General features: G+C 41.1%; 1 protein-coding gene across 9 annotated transcripts in view; it reads right to left on the bottom strand.

The window, feature by feature from the left end:
• FOXN3 (forkhead box N3) overlaps positions 1–20,656 on the bottom strand; it is a 193,323-nt gene that overhangs the window by 55,754 nt on the left and 116,913 nt on the right. For all 9 annotated transcript variants that reach the window (XR_014563497.1, XM_083735609.1, XM_083735607.1 and 6 more), the window contains exon 4: positions 15,058–15,122. Coding sequence is in view for 8 of the 9 variants with exons in the window: in XM_083735609.1 (XP_083591735.1) it covers positions 15,058–15,122 (65 nt within the window). In the remaining variant the exon portion in view is untranslated. The remainder of the gene's footprint in view (positions 1–15,057; positions 15,123–20,656) is intronic.

Raw genomic sequence — 20,656 nt, 5'->3', positions numbered from 1 at the left:
ATAGGAATTCGTTCATTTTTATTTATTTTTTCAAAATATAGTCCGGCCCACCACATGGTCTGAGGGACGGTGGACCGGTGCACGGCTGAAAAAGGTTGCTGACCCCTGCTTTAAGTATTTCATTGGGCACCTCTGTGTATAAAGGTAAAGGTAAAGGTACCCCTGCCCGTACGGGCCAGTCTTGCCAGACTCTAGGGTTGTGCGCTCATCTCACTCTAGAGGCTGGGAGCCAGCGCTGTCCGGAGACACTTCCGGGTCACGTGGCCAGCGTGACAAGCTGCATCTGGCGAGCCAGCGCAGCACACGGAACGCCGTTTACCTTCCCGCTGGTAAGCGGTCCCTATTTATCTACTTGGACCCGAGGGTGCTTTCGAACTGCTAGGTTGGCAGGCGCTGGGACCGAGCGACGGGAGCGCACCCCGCCGCGGGGATTCGAACCGCCGACCATGCGATCGGCAAGTCCTAGGCGCTGAGGTTTTACCCACAGATACAAAGCACTAGTTAGTGCAAGCTTTCATATGCAACAGACTGCTTTGGTTGGATGCATGAAGTAGACCAAGAATGGGAAGGAGGTTGATCAGAATATGCTGTCAGGTCTCTGGGTGATCTGCAGTAGATCAGAAAGGATTTTCAACTCCAAACTGCTTAAAAATAGAAATAACTCTCCCTCCCCTAAATTAATTAGAGAGATGAAATGAAAAAAGCTTCAGTAACTAGGTTTGCATGTGGAAGGACAGTAAACTAATCTTAGTTATGGTACACAGAACATATCCCTGTACAAAACTATTCTAAGTTTTGTACCTGGTTCTAGTCTAGCTGGAGGAGCTTGGGGTTCTACACAAAGTAGAAGTCTGCCCTCCCCTGGATCACTTGCAGCCTCTCATATTAAAATGCCATTGGGTCTGGGCAATAGTCCTGGCATCACAGTGGTGTGATGAAATGTGAGCTACAAATTGGGAGAAATGAGTATATTCTCAGTTTCCAATCTGCGCCACCAAGTAGGCCACAAATAAGCTCATTAGCCACGAAGAGTCGCACCAAACGTGCATCATTTTATTGCTGCAGACCAGCATTCGAGCACTAGAATTGAGTTTAAAGAAATCGTAACTCACAACACCTGGTGTTAATTCTGTGCATGCACAGAGTTCACAAGGTAGCCTGAAATTTCTGAATGTGTATGGATTTCATTGCATCCAGATATAATCTTATAAATAAGAGAAAGCCTCTCTTTTGCAGTTGCATTAATTTAAAAGAAATATATATTACGTGACATGCTCAGAATAAAGCAGCTGCAATAATCATGTAAAGAGGTGATCCATTAAATACTGTTTGGTAGGAACATTAAGATAGTTAAGTACATCCCATCGGTGGTTTTGTTCTTTGCTGGCAAACCAAGATTTTCACAATTTCAATAAAACTGTCAGAACTTTAAACAAATGTGCAATTTCCACTGATGTCAATAATAATTTGGGAATGTCTCTCTGTTTGCAAACAGAGAAATCAGCATCAGCCAAGCACCAGCAACAGAACAGAACAATGCTTTAATAAATTCATACTTTGTTCACAAAGACTATACTTTGGCTTTAAATTTAGTCTTTATTGGTTCATCAATGTGCTGTTGCAGGAAGCAAAACCCCACAAGGGAAAAGTGAACTGTAACCTCTCTTGCACATCCACCAAAAAAGTTATTAGCTCTTGGAATATAGAAAACACTGGGCATCATACCCACTGAACCATTTGGACGGTTAAGTTGCAGCATGTGATTCAGCACAGTAAAAACTGGCACACACCATGGGGAGTCAGACAAAGAGGAGTTCACACACTGTGGATGTTAGACTTTAGAAGGCCAAGAATATGCAAATAGTCTTGCAGAGCTTTGAATCTAGATCCTGTTCCCTTAGCCAGCGTTTGAAGACTAGACACATCTGGGCCAAACAACCTGTTCCTACCATGCAGCTCTTTCTCACACACCTTTCCTGGGTTTCAGAAAGAGATCTTCCTCACCTGAAGATGCCAAGGACTGAACCCAGGACCTTCTGCATGTAAAGTGCATTGTCTACCACTGAGCCAAGGCTTTCCATTTGGGAAAAGGTTTCTCAGCAGCTGCATTCTCTAGGGGAGACCAGTCGCCACCCTCTCCGAAGGCCTTCCCAAAATAGGTAAGTTGAGGCACACTTTTGGCTGGCTGGAGTAACAATGGTTAAACTGTTGGTTTTAGTTTAATTGGCTAATGTTTTTCTTTGTTCTGGCTATATTTATGGTATGTCTGTCTTTATTATATTTTAATTTAGATTTTGTTGTTGGCCTCCTTCTGCACCTAGTACAGAATACTGGGATAGAAAAGTTAAGTAATAAATACTGTCCCTATATTTATTTACACCACACTCCACTCCACTCCCCCAAAGGCAACCAGTCTTTTCTGTGGTTTATAAAACCCTGTGCTTTTAGATATAAGTGATACAATTCGGACAATGTAATTCCAGGCTGCATTTTAGGTGCAGGGAAGTAACACAAAGTAAATTCTGTATCAATCTTTTATCTGTCACTGGGCAATTTTTTTGCTTAGCTTTAAAGCTGGCAATAGTTTCTGGTGCCATTCACAAATATTAACCTTGGTGTGATTATGACGAAAACATAACTTTGCATTCTTTTCAAAAGGGTGACCGAAGTCCCCAAAACCTTAGTTTATCACCTATTTTATCTCCTGCTGCTGTTCAAAAGCCAGGTCACTCTGACATAGGCAGCTTCAACCTTCCAGCCAGGTCATCAGCAATCTATTTACAGGGACAACGTGGAAGGCCAAGGTGTGTGTGTTGGGGGGGGGAGGATAAAGGAAGGGAGAAAAGTTTAAAACAAAAAAACAGTAGCAAAGTTCATTTATTAGTAAGTGATGCTGTGGAGCGGGGAGGGGGAGAGGGGGGAATTGCCAATGATCCTAATGTTAATATATGCAAATGAATCACATATTATTAAGAACAGAGCTGACTGTTCTTGTGACAGATGTTGCAATTAAATTAAAAAGGTTTCAAAGCTACTCTTAGTGTCCAGCTCAAAAGTTAATTGTTGAACTGTATTTAATGATCAGTTTATTAGATAAGGATCAGGCAGTTGACGTCATACCCATCCTAAACCCCCCTCATCATTACATAACATGCAAGGCAGAATTCCCAAAGCTTGTTCCCATTTGTTAGATAAATAAAAACGCCAGCAAATCCAGTAGATGTTAACACTCCTGTTTGCCTTGCAAAGGGAAACCCTGGGCTGAATTTATGCAGCTGCATGAAAGAGGGTTTAATGTTCCAGTCTGGCAAGATCCCAGATTCTACTGTGAACTGACTTTATTGACTATATTGCTAAAATATTTTGGCCACCTGACAGAAATTATCAATCTCAGAGGAGAAGACGGGGAGGAGAAGAGTGTAAGCCCAAGGTCTGCCTAGGCTTCCATAGTTTATTATTATGTCCTAATGGAGTCATTCTTCGAAGGGAAGGTGGAATGAAGGGCCAATTGCAGCTCTTTCTCCTATTGCCAGCACATACTTTGAGGCCTATTTTACCACAAGTCGCTCACTTGTCTTTCTCCACCCCCCACCCCCCATACAGCAACTGTTCAACACCATAAGCACAATGAGGTGGGAATGGGGAACCAGCAGTTCTCCATATGCTGTGTGAATGCAGCTGCCACCAACTGCAGCCAGTAAGGCCACTGGTCAGGGATGCTGGAGTGACAGTCCAACATCATCTCGACTACAAATTCTGCATAAGGTGGGAGTCATGTTTCTAATATAGTAGATAGATCTTGGTGCAAGATGTGGTTGGGAAACGGGTTCTATTGCACATCAAAGAGATAATTGTGGTGTCTAATTTTGGTGTACAAAACCTCTCCCACTGTTGTGCTATTATTAAAAAGGTGTATACATCAATAGAGTATTATTTGCAAATAAGGACAATCTATTTATGCAACCATTTTCTACACTGAACTGAATTTCTGCATCAGTTATCACAAACTTAACTCCAATCATATGTAACATGCCTAGAACAGTGTAGCATTCAATACATCCATATTTTCCAAATTTTAGATGCACATGATGCACATCCACTTAAAAACAAACAAACCCACAACCGTATCATATGCCTTTCAATATATATACAAGTTGTAAAAAGAAAAAAGGACTGCACTCTTAACAGAAGACTGCACTCTTAAGATTGCATACATTGGTCTGGTTCACATGTCCTGGTAAGACAAAATATGGCTTACTGAGACTACACCAATGTGCTGACTCCCAAGGAGGAGCTCACACTTGTTTTGCTCATCCTTGGTCCTTATAACTCAGCACTGCATGGAAGCTAAGCCAAGAACAAACTTTAGTTACAAATCTTACTTACTTAGGGAGAAGAGAGCTTAACCATGACCCCCAGGTTCAGATGACAGATTAATTCACACAGCTGTGATCTCCTCCCTGGAAGACAGCACGTTCCTGCTAAACCAGGCATCCCCAACCTGCGGCTCTCCAGATGTTTTGGCCTACAACTCCCATGATCCCTTGCTAACAGGACCAGTGGCCAGAGATGATGGGAATTGTAGTCCAAAACATCTGGAGAGCCGAATGTTGAGGATGCCTGTGCTAAACCATGGCATGGTGTTACATGCAAATATGGCCACTTGGTGTGTTTGGACATCAGAGTTAGTTCACTTCTCTCTACCAGCCAATATTTGTTCTAAATTTACTGATTGTGGCTTTTAAAGGAACAAAACAAATCAAGATCCCTGGTTCAGACACAATGCTAATGAGGGGGAAATATGGTTTACTGGAATGCGCCAGTAGTATCAGTTTCAGCTTGGAACCCAAAAGGTGTTCTAAAATCCAGCCATCACAAAATGTGTGGAACGAGAGTGAAGAAGATATAAAGATTTTCATTCTCATATATATATATATATATATATATATATATATATATAATAATAATATATATATATATTAAAGGTCAAAGCAGCACCCTACAGGGTAGAAATAAAGTAAGCAGCAGGCTTTCATTTGAGAGCAAATTTGACACTCAACTTTATACATAGTCCAGGCTGATCAATGCAATATATTAATATCTTAACAGTAACAAACACAACAGCAATCCCTGTTTGGATGTTGTCTTTGCTGAGAAAAGAGAGAGAGATAATCACCAAGAGCAACTGGGTGTTGTCAGTGTAAAATAAATTCCTCACTACAGCAGCAAAGTTTCTAAAATACTGTCTTAGAAGTCTATAATTACATACTGTAACAGTTACAGGTAAAATGGCAAGTTCTTTGGAGGAGGAGCGTGGTGATGCCGGGTCTCATGGAAACTAGTGTAACAAACACAACTATCACCATAAGGGATCTGAACTGAACCTTGCTGGAATTATTTTGGCCCCATGACTTGAGTGGCATCTTCCCTCTGGCACAAGTTTGCTATTTAACTTCAGGTCAACATTTTTGTTTACTTTTCTTCATACATTTATGTCCCATCTTCCTTCCACCATGGAACCTATCCACGCACCAACCAGACCCAGACCTGCTTAGCTTCAGCCAAGTGGTGGCTCCATATGCTTTCAGATCATAATAGTAGTATAATAATACGAACAACAACAACAACAACAACAACAACAACAACAACAACAAGGGGATGCACTAAATTCCCTTCCGCATCCTTTCCAATTTTGATGCTGTTCATTAAATGCATATTGCAAAGACTGTTCAAAGAGGTTCACCAGCTTTATCAGGTTGCAATTGCTGCGGCAACACTGCAAGGCAAGACAGTATTATTACCTCCCATAACTGAGAGAGCATGACCAGCCTAAGGCTACCTACTGAATTTGTGGCAGAGGTGAGACTCAAACCAGAGACTTCAAGATTTATGGTTCCGTTTTTCAGCCACTATGCTACCGCAGCTGCCACTGATCTTATCTTCTACTGATGTCTACCATGAACAAATTGTGGTGCAGGAAAGTAGCGTTGGCTTAAGATGCAGATATTAAAGAGGGCATTTGTGAAATTAACCTCCTCACCTTTATTACTTGGTGCAAGAGATAAGAGCTCTGAAAATCTTTCAGTGGTGTCGGTTGTGGTGGTGGTTGTTTGATAGGAATAAATCACTTACAGCACTTCAACTACATGAACTAAAACCAAGTAATGGTTAGTGAATCTATCTGTAATTAAGGCCTCCCTTTACCTCTGGCAGTCTGGTGGACACACTCAAGTATAATCTACATGTGTAATCCACCAGGGCATGCACAAGAACTATGGTGAATGGAAAGACAGTTTTCTGATCCCTCCTGCACCCATGAAAATATCTCTTCAGTGGACTGGGGTGTGGTAGCTCCTGTGCAATGGGACCATGGGGGAGCTGCTGTGGAAGCAGCATCCTCTCCTAGTCATTTCACATTGGTCAAGAGCGGCCCCATGACAGCTGCAGGGGTAGGAAGAGGTGGAAAATTTATTAGGGTCCAAGCCACAGATTTAGGTGTCCTTCAAAGAAGAAGAAAAGAGGGTGGCGACTCAGAAACTACGGTGTGTCATTTCCTGGCTGCTACTTCAAAGTAATTTAAAAGCCACACACTTTTATCTAAAAACATATGTTCTTTACACCTGGGGTGCTTCCAGACTGGTGCTATTTTTGGGTGGGATGCAATCATATACCAGCAAACACAGGTTGCACAATTATCGCTGGCTGGGAGCTCTTTCTCAAGAAATCTACTTCTCCAAAATATTGGATTTTTTGCAGTAAGGATAAGTGACAGGAAAATGCACTGGAAAGTGTTGGGTAACACTTCCTTTGATGCATTGTCTTATTTTCTTCCTGCAAACAAATCAAAATGAATGCTTAATAGGTAGGTTGTCTAGACACACTACTGATGGGATACACTACTTTTTTTGCATTTCTGCCTGAGGTTGAGCACGCAAGTACAACTTTTCTGTACATCCATTAAAAAACACACACACAATAGTGTTGTTTCATAAAGACACTAAACACCCCAAATGCTGTAACTTGCATTGGATCAGGTCTACAGACTACAGCGCTAGTAAATAGCTGCAAATCGTGATATATTTTGATCATCACTATGCCAGCATAAATGTTTAGGAATAGAGGTGACAGCGCAGTATGCCTCTGTAGACGGATGCTTGTATCACAGGTGGGGAGAGTGCTGTTTCAATCAGGCCTTGTTTAAGGGTTTCCTATAGGCAACTATCATAATGCCTGCACACCTTAGAGATCTTCACGTGTTAACGTGCATGAAGAGGCAAAGCAATATTACAACGGGCTCATGGGTCATGCCTTTAAGCAATGCAGCCAATGAGACCACACAGCTCCTCTCAGTCCCGCCCCATCCAAGCTGTGTGCGTGTTAGCAGTGGCATCTGATGTGGAGAAGGCTTTGAATGTAGAGGCCTTCCAGGATCCTGCATCTGCCAAAAGCCTCCAGACACACAAGGTTGGTGTGCTGAAGCCTGTGCTAACTTGGTCACTATGGGGAAATCCAAGGACCATCTGAGAACAAAGGGGAGGGTGGAATGGTTACAGACAACAGCCCTCCTAAGGAAAGCAGGTTCCAGGTTAACTTACCATATGGGAGAGTCTGGCAATGATCCTCAGATGGTGATATATTAAAGTGATTCCATTACCTCCATCCCCTGTAGTCAATCAAGTTCCCAAGCTGGTTTGTGGGTGTAAACTGGTGAGCTGCTCTACTGCTGGGGGCTCCCCACACATTTTCTAGTTTTTAAAATGCACAAGTATCTTTTTTACAAGCATAGAAGGGTTCTTCCATTTCAAACAGTCACCCTCCACCTCATGGAATGATGGGGGAAAGGATAAGAGTGGAATGTGACACCAATCTTAGCTATCCTATACCTTTGACCAAAGAACAGTACACTCCAGCTATCCGGGATGGTTGTCCTCTTCCACCAAGCACGCAGCTTTGGGAGGGATGCACATGGAGCGATGAGGGAGGAAGGGGATGCCCGCCTAGCCAGTCAATTAGCCAAATCGACCCTGGTGATCAACGGGGTGACAAATGTCACAGGCAGATCACCCTCACATCCCAATCTTAGCCACGGAAAAATAAATAAAGCCCCAGTTATCAAGAGTTTAGAACACACTGACTTTAGCATATACGAAGCACAAAGACCTTGGGAGAAAAATATTCTGAGCTCATCTGAAACGAGGAAAAAGGAACTACAAACACATGGCTTGCATGTGCTTGAATGCTGTCGCCATATTTTTTTTCAGGTCACAGCTAAGGACGGAAAATCGAAAGACAAGGCAGCCCAACTACCTGTTTAACTGCATCAATTATCTGCCACCAAAAATAAAGAAGGAACATGCCTTGGATGCAGTTATAAATCACACACTGATTTAAACACATGGATAGCACCAGTGAACCTGCTTGGAGAAGAAGTAAACAAACATATTGCTTCTTTTAGACCAGATGTGGCCACAGTGAACAAACCATTTAATTACCCTATTTCAGATTTCTATAGATGTTGCTCTACCTTATGCTTTCCCATGATCTAAGCATATAATTTTTATTTGCTTTCCCACAGCCCTTTTTAGATTACAACATCATAGAGGCTGGGCAAGGGCTTGCAAAGAACAATGTTGTCATCAGCAAAACTATTTTTCATCATGCATTTCAGCAAAGCTAGTGTTTTTCTTTTCCTTTTCCTGCTCAACACTTCATCCAGGAGCCCTGGCTTCAAGATAACTACACCCCTACCTAACGTTTGTGGTGTACCCTGACCTGACCTGAAGTACCAACCACTCCCCTCGGTTGTCAAGGTAATGTAAACAAAGGCAGCAAACTTTGCCCAGAGGCATTGACAAGTGGCTACGGTAGTCAGCTGACACACAAATCAAACTCAGGCAGTTTTGAAATTAGTGAAGAATGTTTTTGCCTTGTAGCCAGCTTAGCTATATTATGATCTCCGAAGATGCAGCTAGTTCTAAACTGTCCAAAATCCCAGTAAAAGCCAGAAACATCAGTGGCTGCCTCAAGAAACGGTATTAGGATGGTGTGTTGACTGTAGAGCTATCACATTTGCACACCTATAAACATGCATTCGTGGCATTCTGATATTCTGGCCTGACACCTTTTTTCTTTCCAATGAATTGAGCCTGCCTCTGCTAAGACAAATCCCCATCTCACATCGTCATGGACACACCTGCGTCCTCTGGATTTAACTGTGTGGGGAATTTCCCATCATTCCACTCTTTGCTGCGGAACAGGAAGCCTTCAATAATTCTGATGAAAAGATGGCGTGGAACACAAAAGTTCCACGGAGCACAGCTCAGGCAGGGGGCAGTCTACCGCCTACCCTCCACCAGATAGTGAAGTGAACACAACCACAAATAACTTGCAGGAGGCATGAAACTCACTTGGGCAAACCATTCTATCTAAGCTTACAAGAGAAATTGTGAAGACAAAATGGAATAGCCCTATGTACATTACTGTACACTTCCTCAAGGAAGGGCAGAAAAACAGATAGGATATTATGCTTCCTACTGCTGAAAACTGTCTGTCCCACCCTAGCTACCCCTTCCATTTTGCCCCATCTTACTAATGACCATAGTTAAAACACAACACAACATTTCCTATATTTTATTATATTTTAAGACTACCCTTCATCCTGGAGGATGGCAGTGCAACGAACAGAAAAGAACAAACTTTAAAATCGAGTTAATATACTCTTAAAACCATTCCATAATTCAGCAGTGGATGCAAACCAAAGCCATGCTAGACTCATAATCCACCTTCAAATGGCTATGGGGGGAAAGATGTGTCTTCAGTTGTTACCTAAAATCATGAGTGCAGGAGGCAGCTGTATCTTCAAAAGAAAGGTAGCTTCAAAACTGAGGTTCCACCATGGAGGCCATGTTTTCTGTCATGGCAAAACAATTATTAGGATGAGTTAGCATATTTACGTTATAGTCTGTATCATGCCAAGGAACCAAAGTAATTTATGTGAAGATTTAGGATGGTACATGAGATGCTCCAGTGATGCTCTTCCTTGACCATGTTTTGCAAATCAATGATTCAAAGTTAACAGACTAAATTAATATGCATCTGCTAAAGAGACACAATTTAAACATATTTTTTGCACAGAGATATAACCAAAGGAACAAAACTGTACTTTAATAGAGAAGAGCGGAGAAGAAAATGCTAGGTGACAACCTATGGGAGAAATCAGCAAAAAAGCTAAAGAAAAAGAAACACTACTGTCAGATAAGAACTTCTTGTTAAAAAAAACAATCACCAAAAATTATAGGAGAATAAAGATTTTAGGATACACTGTAAATCTAGATGCTATTGACTTACATGGATGGTGGCCTACCTTTGAGCAACACGTAGCTCGAGTGGTATATGCTAAATACTGAAAGCAAGAAAAAAATGCCAAGCAATAAATGAATACCTTCTGAGGAAGGAATACACCTATATTGGTGTTAAGGAAACAGTATCAAGACAGGATTGTTTTATAAAAAAATGGGTACCCTTTTTAAATTTCTGCAATCGTAAATTGGTTACAAGCAAATGTATTTCACAATGCTACTACTATTCATATATTTTGTTTCTCACAAAAATATCGCTTAAACCTAATAAACCTAATAAAAGCCTCTTTAAACCAAACACCACCTCATCCATGTACCAATGTAATATCCAATTACCGTAATCAAGAGGAAAATAATTACATTTCTATTTCAAAAGCTTTCCGCAGGATCTGTGCAGCCTGCTCAAGTTATCCCTCCAATTGCAACCACTCTGCCTAAAGCCACAGTGAAATAAACACAAGTAGCCACTCATTAGTTCTAACCAACATTCACTGTAATATAGACTTGGTGAAAGTCTGCCACTCCACAGGAATCTGGTGGTTTTCTTACCTGAATAGATGTTGTTAGAGCCACTGGATGAACAGCCAATCTAGTAGTAAGAACTTAGCATTTGAATATGGGTAAGCGAAATATTTTTAAGTAAGAGACCATTGTACCAAGGCCAATCCCTTTGATATTTAAACCTACAACTGTGCTAACAAGAATACCTCTACCTTCACTGCTGAACTTAAAATACTGACCTATTAAAAATGCTCTGCCCTATTAACATTTATTTTAGATGTATTACAGATCAGATCCAGTTCTACGTTCCTTGACATTTTCTTCAATGTTCACCTCTGTACCTTTTCATCCTGTTCCAAATGTGCAGAAGAATACGGGTGTTAAAAAGTCTCAAGACGCAGATTTTTATCACAGGAACGAACTGTCCTAATCACCAGCAAATCTTAGTTCGAGCCGAGTCTTGTTCCATCCATGGTTCTTGCTGTGCTGCACCACTCTTCCCTTCTCCTGATACTATGTTCTGCCTACCTTGACCATAATCATATTGGACAAGGAACACGTCTCTTCAACACCCTGCACAGCTCTCATCTATTCAACTGCAAGCTGTACAAAAGTCCATGTACTTATGCATACACGCATGGAAAACGCAATCCTATCCATGTTTACTCAGAGCTTTGCTCACATCCCACTGTGCTCAGTGTAGCTCATTTCAAGGCAAGTGTGAAAAGAAGTGCAGTCTTAGTAAAGCTTTCTGAGATGTTTAAATCTAGGTTCATTGCAAGGACATGGATAACAAAAACTCTGACATCTCTTCTAATGGTAACCCAAAACAGAACTAATCCACCAAATATTGAATCATGAAGCTGACACTGGAAATTTCTCTTTTAATATCACTCCATCATTATATTAAGTGTACTTGGGCTTTGAACAGCAACTTTACAAGGAAGATGGTGTCACTGGTTGGTTATTTAATGCTCAGCCAATAATTATTTTATATCAGTAACTGAAAATGCAGAACTGTAAGTCTGAAATATTGCCAAAAGACTGCAAAAGCATGGCAGCATCAGTAATGCAACAGGAGAGAATACATGCAATGTTAATGTGTTTTACTGACCATATGAACATTCCAAGGGAATCTATTTGTAGGACTTCAAAATCTTTCACAGTGTTCCTTCTTTTTTGTGTGTGTTTGTGTGTACCATGTGTTTATGATTCTGGATAATTCCTAGGAAAAACGGATGTATCATATTCAATGGGAAGTACCCTGAGGCTGCTGACTATATAAGACTGATTGTATTGCTTTGATTTGCCGATCTGTATTTTCAACACACACACACACACACACACACACACACACACACACACACACACGTGCTGGAATGAGCAAGGACTCTCTGCTTGTTATAACCAGCCACTACTATGAACCTCCCTCAAATTACTGTGAGGCAGCACTGATAAGCTCAAATAAGATTGTATTTAAATAAATAAATAAATAAATAAATAAATAAATAAATAAATAAATAAATAAATAAATAAATAAATAAATGCAAGAACATGTAATTCAGTAACATAAAATAATAAAGAAGTAAAAAAATAAAGACAATATAAATGAATAAAAATTAAAATTAAATATATACACACATACATACAAATTTGGGTTGTTTCATCCACAATCCCTAGAAAAAATAATTATTGGTGTGGGAGAAGCTGTACACTTTTTAAAGAATGATTTGTTTTATTTATAAGTATTGCCCTCAAGGTCTTATGACTCGAGGTCTTATTGTTACTTGAAGCTGGAAAGACTGCTAAGAATTTCACAGAGTAGCATTTTTCACAGGAGGCATTTGAACACTGCCATCATCATTAATATATAAAATAGTTTTTTGGCACACAGCTGAAAATAAGATTGTCAAGATGTCTGCCAAGACAATGGTTTTATGCCTTCATTTATAAAATAAGGCTTTATGCCCTTATTGTTGTCCCAAGGTGAGAATTTTGGGTTAGGCAGCTGTTCCTGCATGTGCCACATGATGGATGGTGGAAGGTACAGTTGCTAAAATTCAGCCTTCTTTAGATACTGCACTCTAGCCTAGTCCAAATGAACTAGAATTCTAAACTAATAAAAGCCCAGACGTGCTTATTCCTCTAAATGATGAAAACTTGCCTGGTACTTAATTTAACACATTCATATTCCCAGGATTCTACAGTGGTTATTGAATTTCCACCTAGCTAACTGCTCAAACCTACCCATTTCATTGAGCATCCAAACTCTGCTTCACCTTCCTAATCCACCCTCCTAATCCACAATATTAAGTTCTTACAATTTGGTGTGGAGGGGTGAGCTGGGGTGGGGTGGGGGGAACAAGAGGAGAGAGCCATTTGTAAACCAGTCTGTAATATGGCACACCCAAGAAATCTGAATGTGTTTTCAGGGCAGTCTGTTCTATGGACCAGAAGAGGGAAAATATCAAAACAAAACTTTCCTAGCCACAGATTGTAACATGGGATTCAAAAGCAGTCAGCTTGGCCGTATGCTGGCCAGCTATTGCTAGACAACTGTGCTATTTTTGGTATGTGCTGCTGCTGCTTCATTGTTCGGCTGTTTGGGTTTTATTTTGCATGCTTTTGCATTATTTTAGTGGTGTTTTCGTTAGGTGCTTTTTAAAATTTGTGAAGCACTGTGGTATTTTTGGATGAACTGCAATCTATAAATAGTTTAAAGGGGAAAATACAGCTGAAACTGTGGATAATGAGTCCCCCAGACTTTGCGTACATACATTCCAAGGCTATACTGTGGTACCTCGGGTTAAGTACTTAATTCGTTCTGGAGGTCCGTTCTTAACCTGAAACAGTTCTTAACCTGAAGCACCACTTTAGCTAATGGGGCCTCCTGCTGCCGCCACAAGATTTCTGGTATCATCCTGAGGTAAAGTTCTTAACCTGAGGTAATATTTCTGGGTTAGCGGAGTCTGTAACCTGAAGCGCATGTAACCTGAAGCTTATGTAACCCGAGGTACCACTGTAAAGCCAAAATGGTAATCTTACTTTGGCTATGGAACCGTGATCACTGTGCCTTATGTATAGATAATAATTGCTTGCTTAAAACATGGCCGTTTCCCTGTTTTGAGTGCTGCTTTTGCATCAGGTAGATAGGCTGGCCTTCAAATTTTCATTTGGCATCAAATTCATTTAAGCATCATCATCTCCATAAAGTACGATGTAATCTATCACTACAACCTGATATTTACAGACATTTTCAGCAAATGCAATCCATGGAAAAACACAAAAGACAAGTACCTCCATTAATCTAGAAAATTAGCCTCCTTGTCTTTTCTAAATGCAAATGAAGCAGTAGCCATGGCAGTTGGCTGCCAGATTTTGGTTACGTGTTCCGATTACTGCCTCCCAAGAGTTATGGAAAGATAGGCAGATCTCCTATTGATATGTGCAATCAAATTTCACAGAATAGCAGCCTGGAAGTATAGCTGATAAAACTATACCCAAAAGATAGCGCGAGTCTAGATCGGATTACAGTTATGATTCAGAATGTGGCGCACGCACGCACACACACACACAAGCATGAAAGTGATGCTACAAGTTGCATCAGATCCAATTTCCAAGTTAACAAATGCATAATGTACTAGTTAAGATTATTCTGAATGGGAAAAAAGAAGCCTCACAGATATACACGCCTCTCCAGTACTGAATAGAGGAAACGGTCGGAATATAACAAAACTTCAAAAACGGAAGACTTTGTGCCTTTATATCAATGACCTTCTGCTGCTGTAGAGCTGGCAGACAATTGCTGCAAGTTATTTTTGCACAGGCGCAATAAGGAGCAAAGTTATTATCTTTATCAACACAATTGAAAGTTACCAGAACATGTCCTGCATAAACTCTGTTGACTTTGCTAGAAATGGGAGATAACAAAATCAATGATGGAGGGGAGGAGAGAGGGGAGGAAGAAGACAGCCACCTTCACTACACACTGTAACCTTTTCCAATAAATGTTTTGCATGTTATAAAGGTAGGCACAGAGAAATATATATATTTATATAACTGTGGTGTGTACACACACGAGTCCACCACAGCTTCTTTCCAGAAAGCTTGTGAAAATAATGATAATTCTCCAGAGAATTAATGATGGGGAGGGAGAAGGGAAGATGTCACAGGAAGAAAAATGGAATATATGACCTACCTTGCAGAAGGGCTCCATTTCGCTTGAAAAAGGTGCTTCCTGGCCAAATAGGTGGACCTGATGTGCTGAAGGCAATAAAAAAAGAAGTGTAAAGAAAATCTTTATGTGATTTCGCAGTTGGCATAATTATACCTTCTTCTTCCTTTTTTTTAAGTGTGGCATCTGTTTCACTGTGGTAAGAACACAGCATTTTGTTTTTAAAGAGTAGGGCTTAGCTCTTCATTAAAAAAAATAACTATCACATTCTATTCACAAGAAGAAACTCAGCCCAATGTCAGCCCACACACTTTTAAGAAGGGAGGGAAGAGAAATCTAGAAACAAAAATATTTCTCCCACACACAATTTTTAAAAAACATAATAAATTCATAGCCTGGCAAAACATACATTAAGCTTACTTCTGAAATGCAAAAATGCTTTACACACTCACACTCTATAAGCCAGATCTCACTTCCTATTTTAAAAAGTATAAACCAAAGGCAGCATCTGTTGCTTGCATAAACCAACCCTGAACCAGATGCTGTTTTATTGCAACCTAGAGGACAACTTCTTATAGCAGCAAAGGTGGGTCTTGCCGTGTGCAATCTTCTGGAAGATAGGCTTCACAGGTGGCGGTGTGAATTTCAAAGTTTGCACGTGTATATATCAACATGTTTGTGCACAGGCATTCTGCCTATGAAATCTGTCAATAACTATGTGTGTGTGTTGATGGATCATGTCTATAAATGTGTATGTGCACAGGTCAAATCGCATGATGTTCTACAAAGGTTAACAATTTTCTCCAATTCAAAGGCTTTGGGGTATCAGAATTGGAGAAAGACATTATCTCCTCTTCAGCTCAGAAAAAGGGTTTTTTAAAGCTGTATTAGATGCTCTTGGTTAAACCCTGAAGCCATTTCATCACACAATGCTTAAAGGCAAAACACACCCACACACCCACAACGCTGTGAGATTTGGGGCCAACTTGAGAGCGGCCTATCTAATCATCAATGGCATCACTGTAGCTAGGAAACAACTCTTGATATGCAGAGACTTGCAGCTTAATTTCAGGTTTGCGGCACACTATCAGCACTAAATCAACTAACCAAAGACATTTGATCCAATAGATAAATGGAACTATGTCCAGTTATTTTCTTAACTTCATTGACATGAGGACGTATGAAAGTTGAATCAGGCAAGGTTTACGATCTGCCACATCCCTGCTCTGCTCTGTCTTAATAGATAGAATAAATTGCAGCTAAGGAAATAGATGGAGGCACAAACAGTCATCATCTTCTTACGGAACGATCATCACATTACCGCCAATTTGCACAACCTTTAGATTGATGATTCAGCCCAACCTTCACATGTCTTCATACCCACTGCTGGGCAGGTTTTAATTATAGTCATAGCAGGTGTATTAGAGAGGATTAGCTGCTTCTACAAGCAACAGCTGAGACCCCCCCCCCCCACAATAGCCAACATAACTGCCTTGCACATGTCAAACACTGCATTCTGCATGCAAATATGCCCTGCATCTATATTCAGATGCCAAATCCTTTCTATCACACCATTTCAGCCAAAGTACATATTGCCTAGTTTGTTCAAAGCAACAACATATAATGTGTGCTATTTTATTTATTGTTGTATGTCGCTTTGGGTTGCATTCTGTCCTCACTGTTGTCACGCAGATTCCTGTGGGAAGCCAACAAGCAGATCCTAAGCTCAACAGCCCTCTCTCCAACTGCATTTCTCACTGACTGGTTTCAGAGGCACCGCCTCCAACAGAACAGTCGTTGCGGCTAGCAACCATTGAAACCTTATTCTTCATGAATGAGTTCTGTCCTGACTTCCCTTCAGTCTACTACAGGCTTATAAACCTGGAAATGGTAAGCTTAAGGGGGAAAGGAAAGAGAGGAAAGAATCCATTAGAGTCAAGATCTTTCAAATTAAGGGAAAAATATTCCCTTAAATGGGATTCATCTTCTGCCTAAATATAGAAGGGTGAGTATTTCCCTCCCAGGAAAATGAATCCAATTTAGAAAAAAGAAGAGAAGAAAAGGCTATTAGTGCTTGACCGCAACTAGTTACACAAGAAAGGTTTTACACACATGCACACACTCGGTCACTGCAGTTGGGTGCCTTGCAACATTCAAGTGACATACTAAGCGAATAATGTGAGAACAGAAGCCTCTTGTTTGTAACCCTCCATTTATCCAAGTCATCACTATTTTTCCTTAAAATTAGGTTTTAATTTCAGTTATTATGTGCATTTACTCAAGGAGAAGCAAAAACTTTCAAGTACAGCACAAACTGTTTTCCGTGTTGAAAAAGGGGGCCTGATGATGTCATCATTTTAATGAAGTTCCTCTTAAACTTCACACAAGATACACAGGCCCACCGCAGAGTTGAAAAGTTAAATTTTCTATCCATTACAAGTGATGGCATATTATTGACATATTAAATCCAATGCATGTTAAAACCAATAATGGTTTTAGTGATCATATGGTCTTTTTCAACTTTCACCTCTTAAATAGGTTGTAAAATCATAAAAATCAACAGGCACTTTGGATACTTCCTGATTTTTCCACTCTTAAGGCAGCAATACGAACATCTAACCTGGCCCAAACCTCAACAAATCTATTTGTGATTTAAGGGGGTGGGGCAGTGAACTGAGGGCATTCAAGAGAAATGACAAAAGTAAATACTATATTGGCAGCACTCATGCAAAACAGGTTTTTATCTGAGTCACGAGGGGGAGAAACTGAGCCACCAAGAACAATCAACCCCTTTCCAAGAAACCTAAACCCCACCCCTGCTAACCCAGAGTTCTCTGAATTCCCTGCACATTGGCAAAGCACCCAACACTTCGTAATTGTTCATACAGGAGTCACAAGGTCTAGCACAAGATGGCACTGGGCAAGGCTAGCAAAGCAACCATTTTGGGACAGATCCTGGTGTCACGCCCCAAAGAATTTCCATCCATGGGAGACAGAATGCCTCAACACGGCTAACCACTGCTTGAGGAGGAGGAGCGGTTCAGAGTGGAATCAAATTTTAGGTATTTCTCCAAAAGGGAGGGAAAAACCCCAGTACATACATAGTCCAAGACATTCTGATTACCTGAAGTCTTGTAGATTATCTTGTATGGTGTTTTTTTGTGTGTTTTTTGTATATTGGCAGGGGGTTTAAGGGGCCAAAGTTCAATGATAACAGCAAATTCTTTGCACGCAAAGGGTCCAAGGTTCAATCCTTGTCTCTCCCACCTCCCCACCCCTCAGATACGGCTGAGAAAGACCCTTGCCTGAAACCCGGAGAGCCACCAACAGTCAATGCAGATGATACCATGCCAGTGTCATGAACTGGTTGTATGCAGAAGAGCAGCGGGAGGCACCAGCCAGGGAACCCCCCTCCCGGGGAAGAAGGCTCAGAGCCAGAGGATTGGTGGGGGGTGGTGGTGATGAGTGGTCAGAGGGAGAAGGAGCAGGCTAGGAGGAGGCGTTGGCGTCGGAAGCAGAAGTAGTGACAGGGTTTAGTGAACAGGAAGATGTTGCAGCAGGGAACAGTTCAGACACCGAGGCAGAAGCGGGGCTGGGGAGGAGTAGGGCCAGGAGGCAGGGAGGTCGGCTGCAGAAGAAGCCAGGGAGTCTGCCCCCATGCTGCGACAAGCCTGGTCTCCTAGAACAGTGTTCCCCAACCTTGGGCCTCCAGCTGTTTTTGGACTACAATTCCCATCATCCTTGACCACTGGTCTTGCTAGCAAGGGATGATGGGAGTTGTAGTCCAAAAACAGCTGGAGGCCCAAGGTTGGGGAACACTGTCCTCGAACACACAAGAGTATAATGAAACAGCCAGATCAAGGGGAGGTTGCGTGCAGATGTAGGCTGAGACTGCATGAGAAAGACCTTGGAGAGGAAGAGATCTAGTGAGCCTTCTGTCCTCGCAAATGCTTCATTGGGGCAAGACCTCCAGTTGTGGTTTGCTTCCTTGAATAAAGAGTTAACTTCACTGGCCTATGGTGATTTATTGTTTGGTTGCTGACCTACCCAACTCCAGCCCTGAAGGCTATCTGACTTGGGTAAGGAAGCCACTTGTGTTTGACACCAGGGGTCTTATAGCCCTTCCCTTTGCAGTCTCTTGAAAAGGTACTGGAGCCAGAATAGGGGGAAATTGCCACACTCTTACACACCCAAGTCACTTCACTAATCCAATAAGCTTAGTATATAGTTCCCACTGGTAGCTGCTTTCCAGGCAGGGAACCCTTGCAGCCCCACCTGGAGATACCAAGGGTAGAATCTGGGGCCTTATGCATGCAAAACCAAAGCTCTACCTCTGAGTTACAGCCTGTCTGCATCTTGATTGCAGAACTGCTTTCTGAGTGCGCATGGGGCTCTTTGCATCTTGCCCAACAGCAGCTACTGTTCCAACATAAACCAAGCCCAATACTTTATGACTGGCAGGAATTGAAAGGAGCTTAGTCCTCACAGCTAGTCATCAAAGCGGGAGTGAAGGATTTGCAATCAGGAATCCATCTACACTTGTGAACGCCAACAGGTCTTACTAATGTTCATATCTATGTTTATAAATAATCCCTTGGCAATCCGAAAACAGCCTTCAACAACGTACAATAAAATGATCTGCTAATGTTTAGGGCAGGAACGAGGTAGAAGTAGGATTAGAGACTGTTTCTTTAGCCAGAAGTTCTACAAAAAATTACTAATATATAAAACCTAGTCACAGCCTAGTCTACATTGCAGCATTATAAAATTTTGAAATTAAAAATGAATATGTATGTCTTGCCATCGCTTTAGTAAATTTTGTTAACAAGATAAAAGAATTTACCACTCCTTCTGACAGCTGCTGGCAGTTAATATCACAATTAGGTGTTACCTAGCAACAGCTAGCAGTATTCTTCACAAGTCAAGGAAGAGAAGAAACAGAAAAGTAACTGGACTAATTAAAATATATTTCAATATTTTAATGTGTTTATGCCAAGACATTTAGGGCACAATCCATCTAATGTTCAAACACGTTTAAAGTCTACTGTTTTGAGTATTTAAAAGTGCTTGAACTCAGGAGGGATAGAGCTCATAATATTTTTACTACGTTATAAAATAAACTAATGTTGGGGTTAAGAATTTCTCATTATCCCCAGAAACTTCTTCAAGAAATATAAACTAATTAGAAATAAACAAGTTAAAATCTTCTCACCTCCACCCCGCTTCAATGACAGACTGGCTTCCATTGTTAGTATGCAACTCTCCTATTTTCATATTTGTACAGCAATCTTGCTGGGTGACACACTAAGATCTAAGCTACTGGAATCATGCCTATATAAATTTGGGAGGAGCCCATGCCTCTTTTCCCATGAACAGCAAACAGGAGTACTAACTAGTTTTGAGTTTGTGTCCCATCAGCGGGAACCTACTGAAGTCAAAGAAACGACTTACTTCAAGAACAAATTTATATATACTGCTTGGCGTAGTGGCAAAGAGCGGAACTCTCTGGTTCTGCAGCAGAGTTCTAGCCGCTGCCATTTTCTTAAAATAGTTTTCAGAAGACGTGAGCAAAGGATCGAAAACACCTGAGTCCCTCTTGGGTTACTTACAACATATCCAGTAT

The sequence above is a fragment of the Podarcis gaigeae genome (genome assembly GCF_964106915.1).
Source record: "Podarcis gaigeae genome assembly, chromosome: 1".
In the NCBI taxonomy this organism is placed as follows: domain Eukaryota; kingdom Metazoa; phylum Chordata; class Lepidosauria; order Squamata; family Lacertidae; genus Podarcis; species Podarcis gaigeae.
The sequence above is the reverse complement of the archived record's forward strand: the minus strand, read 5'-3'. Positions and strand labels throughout refer to the sequence as shown.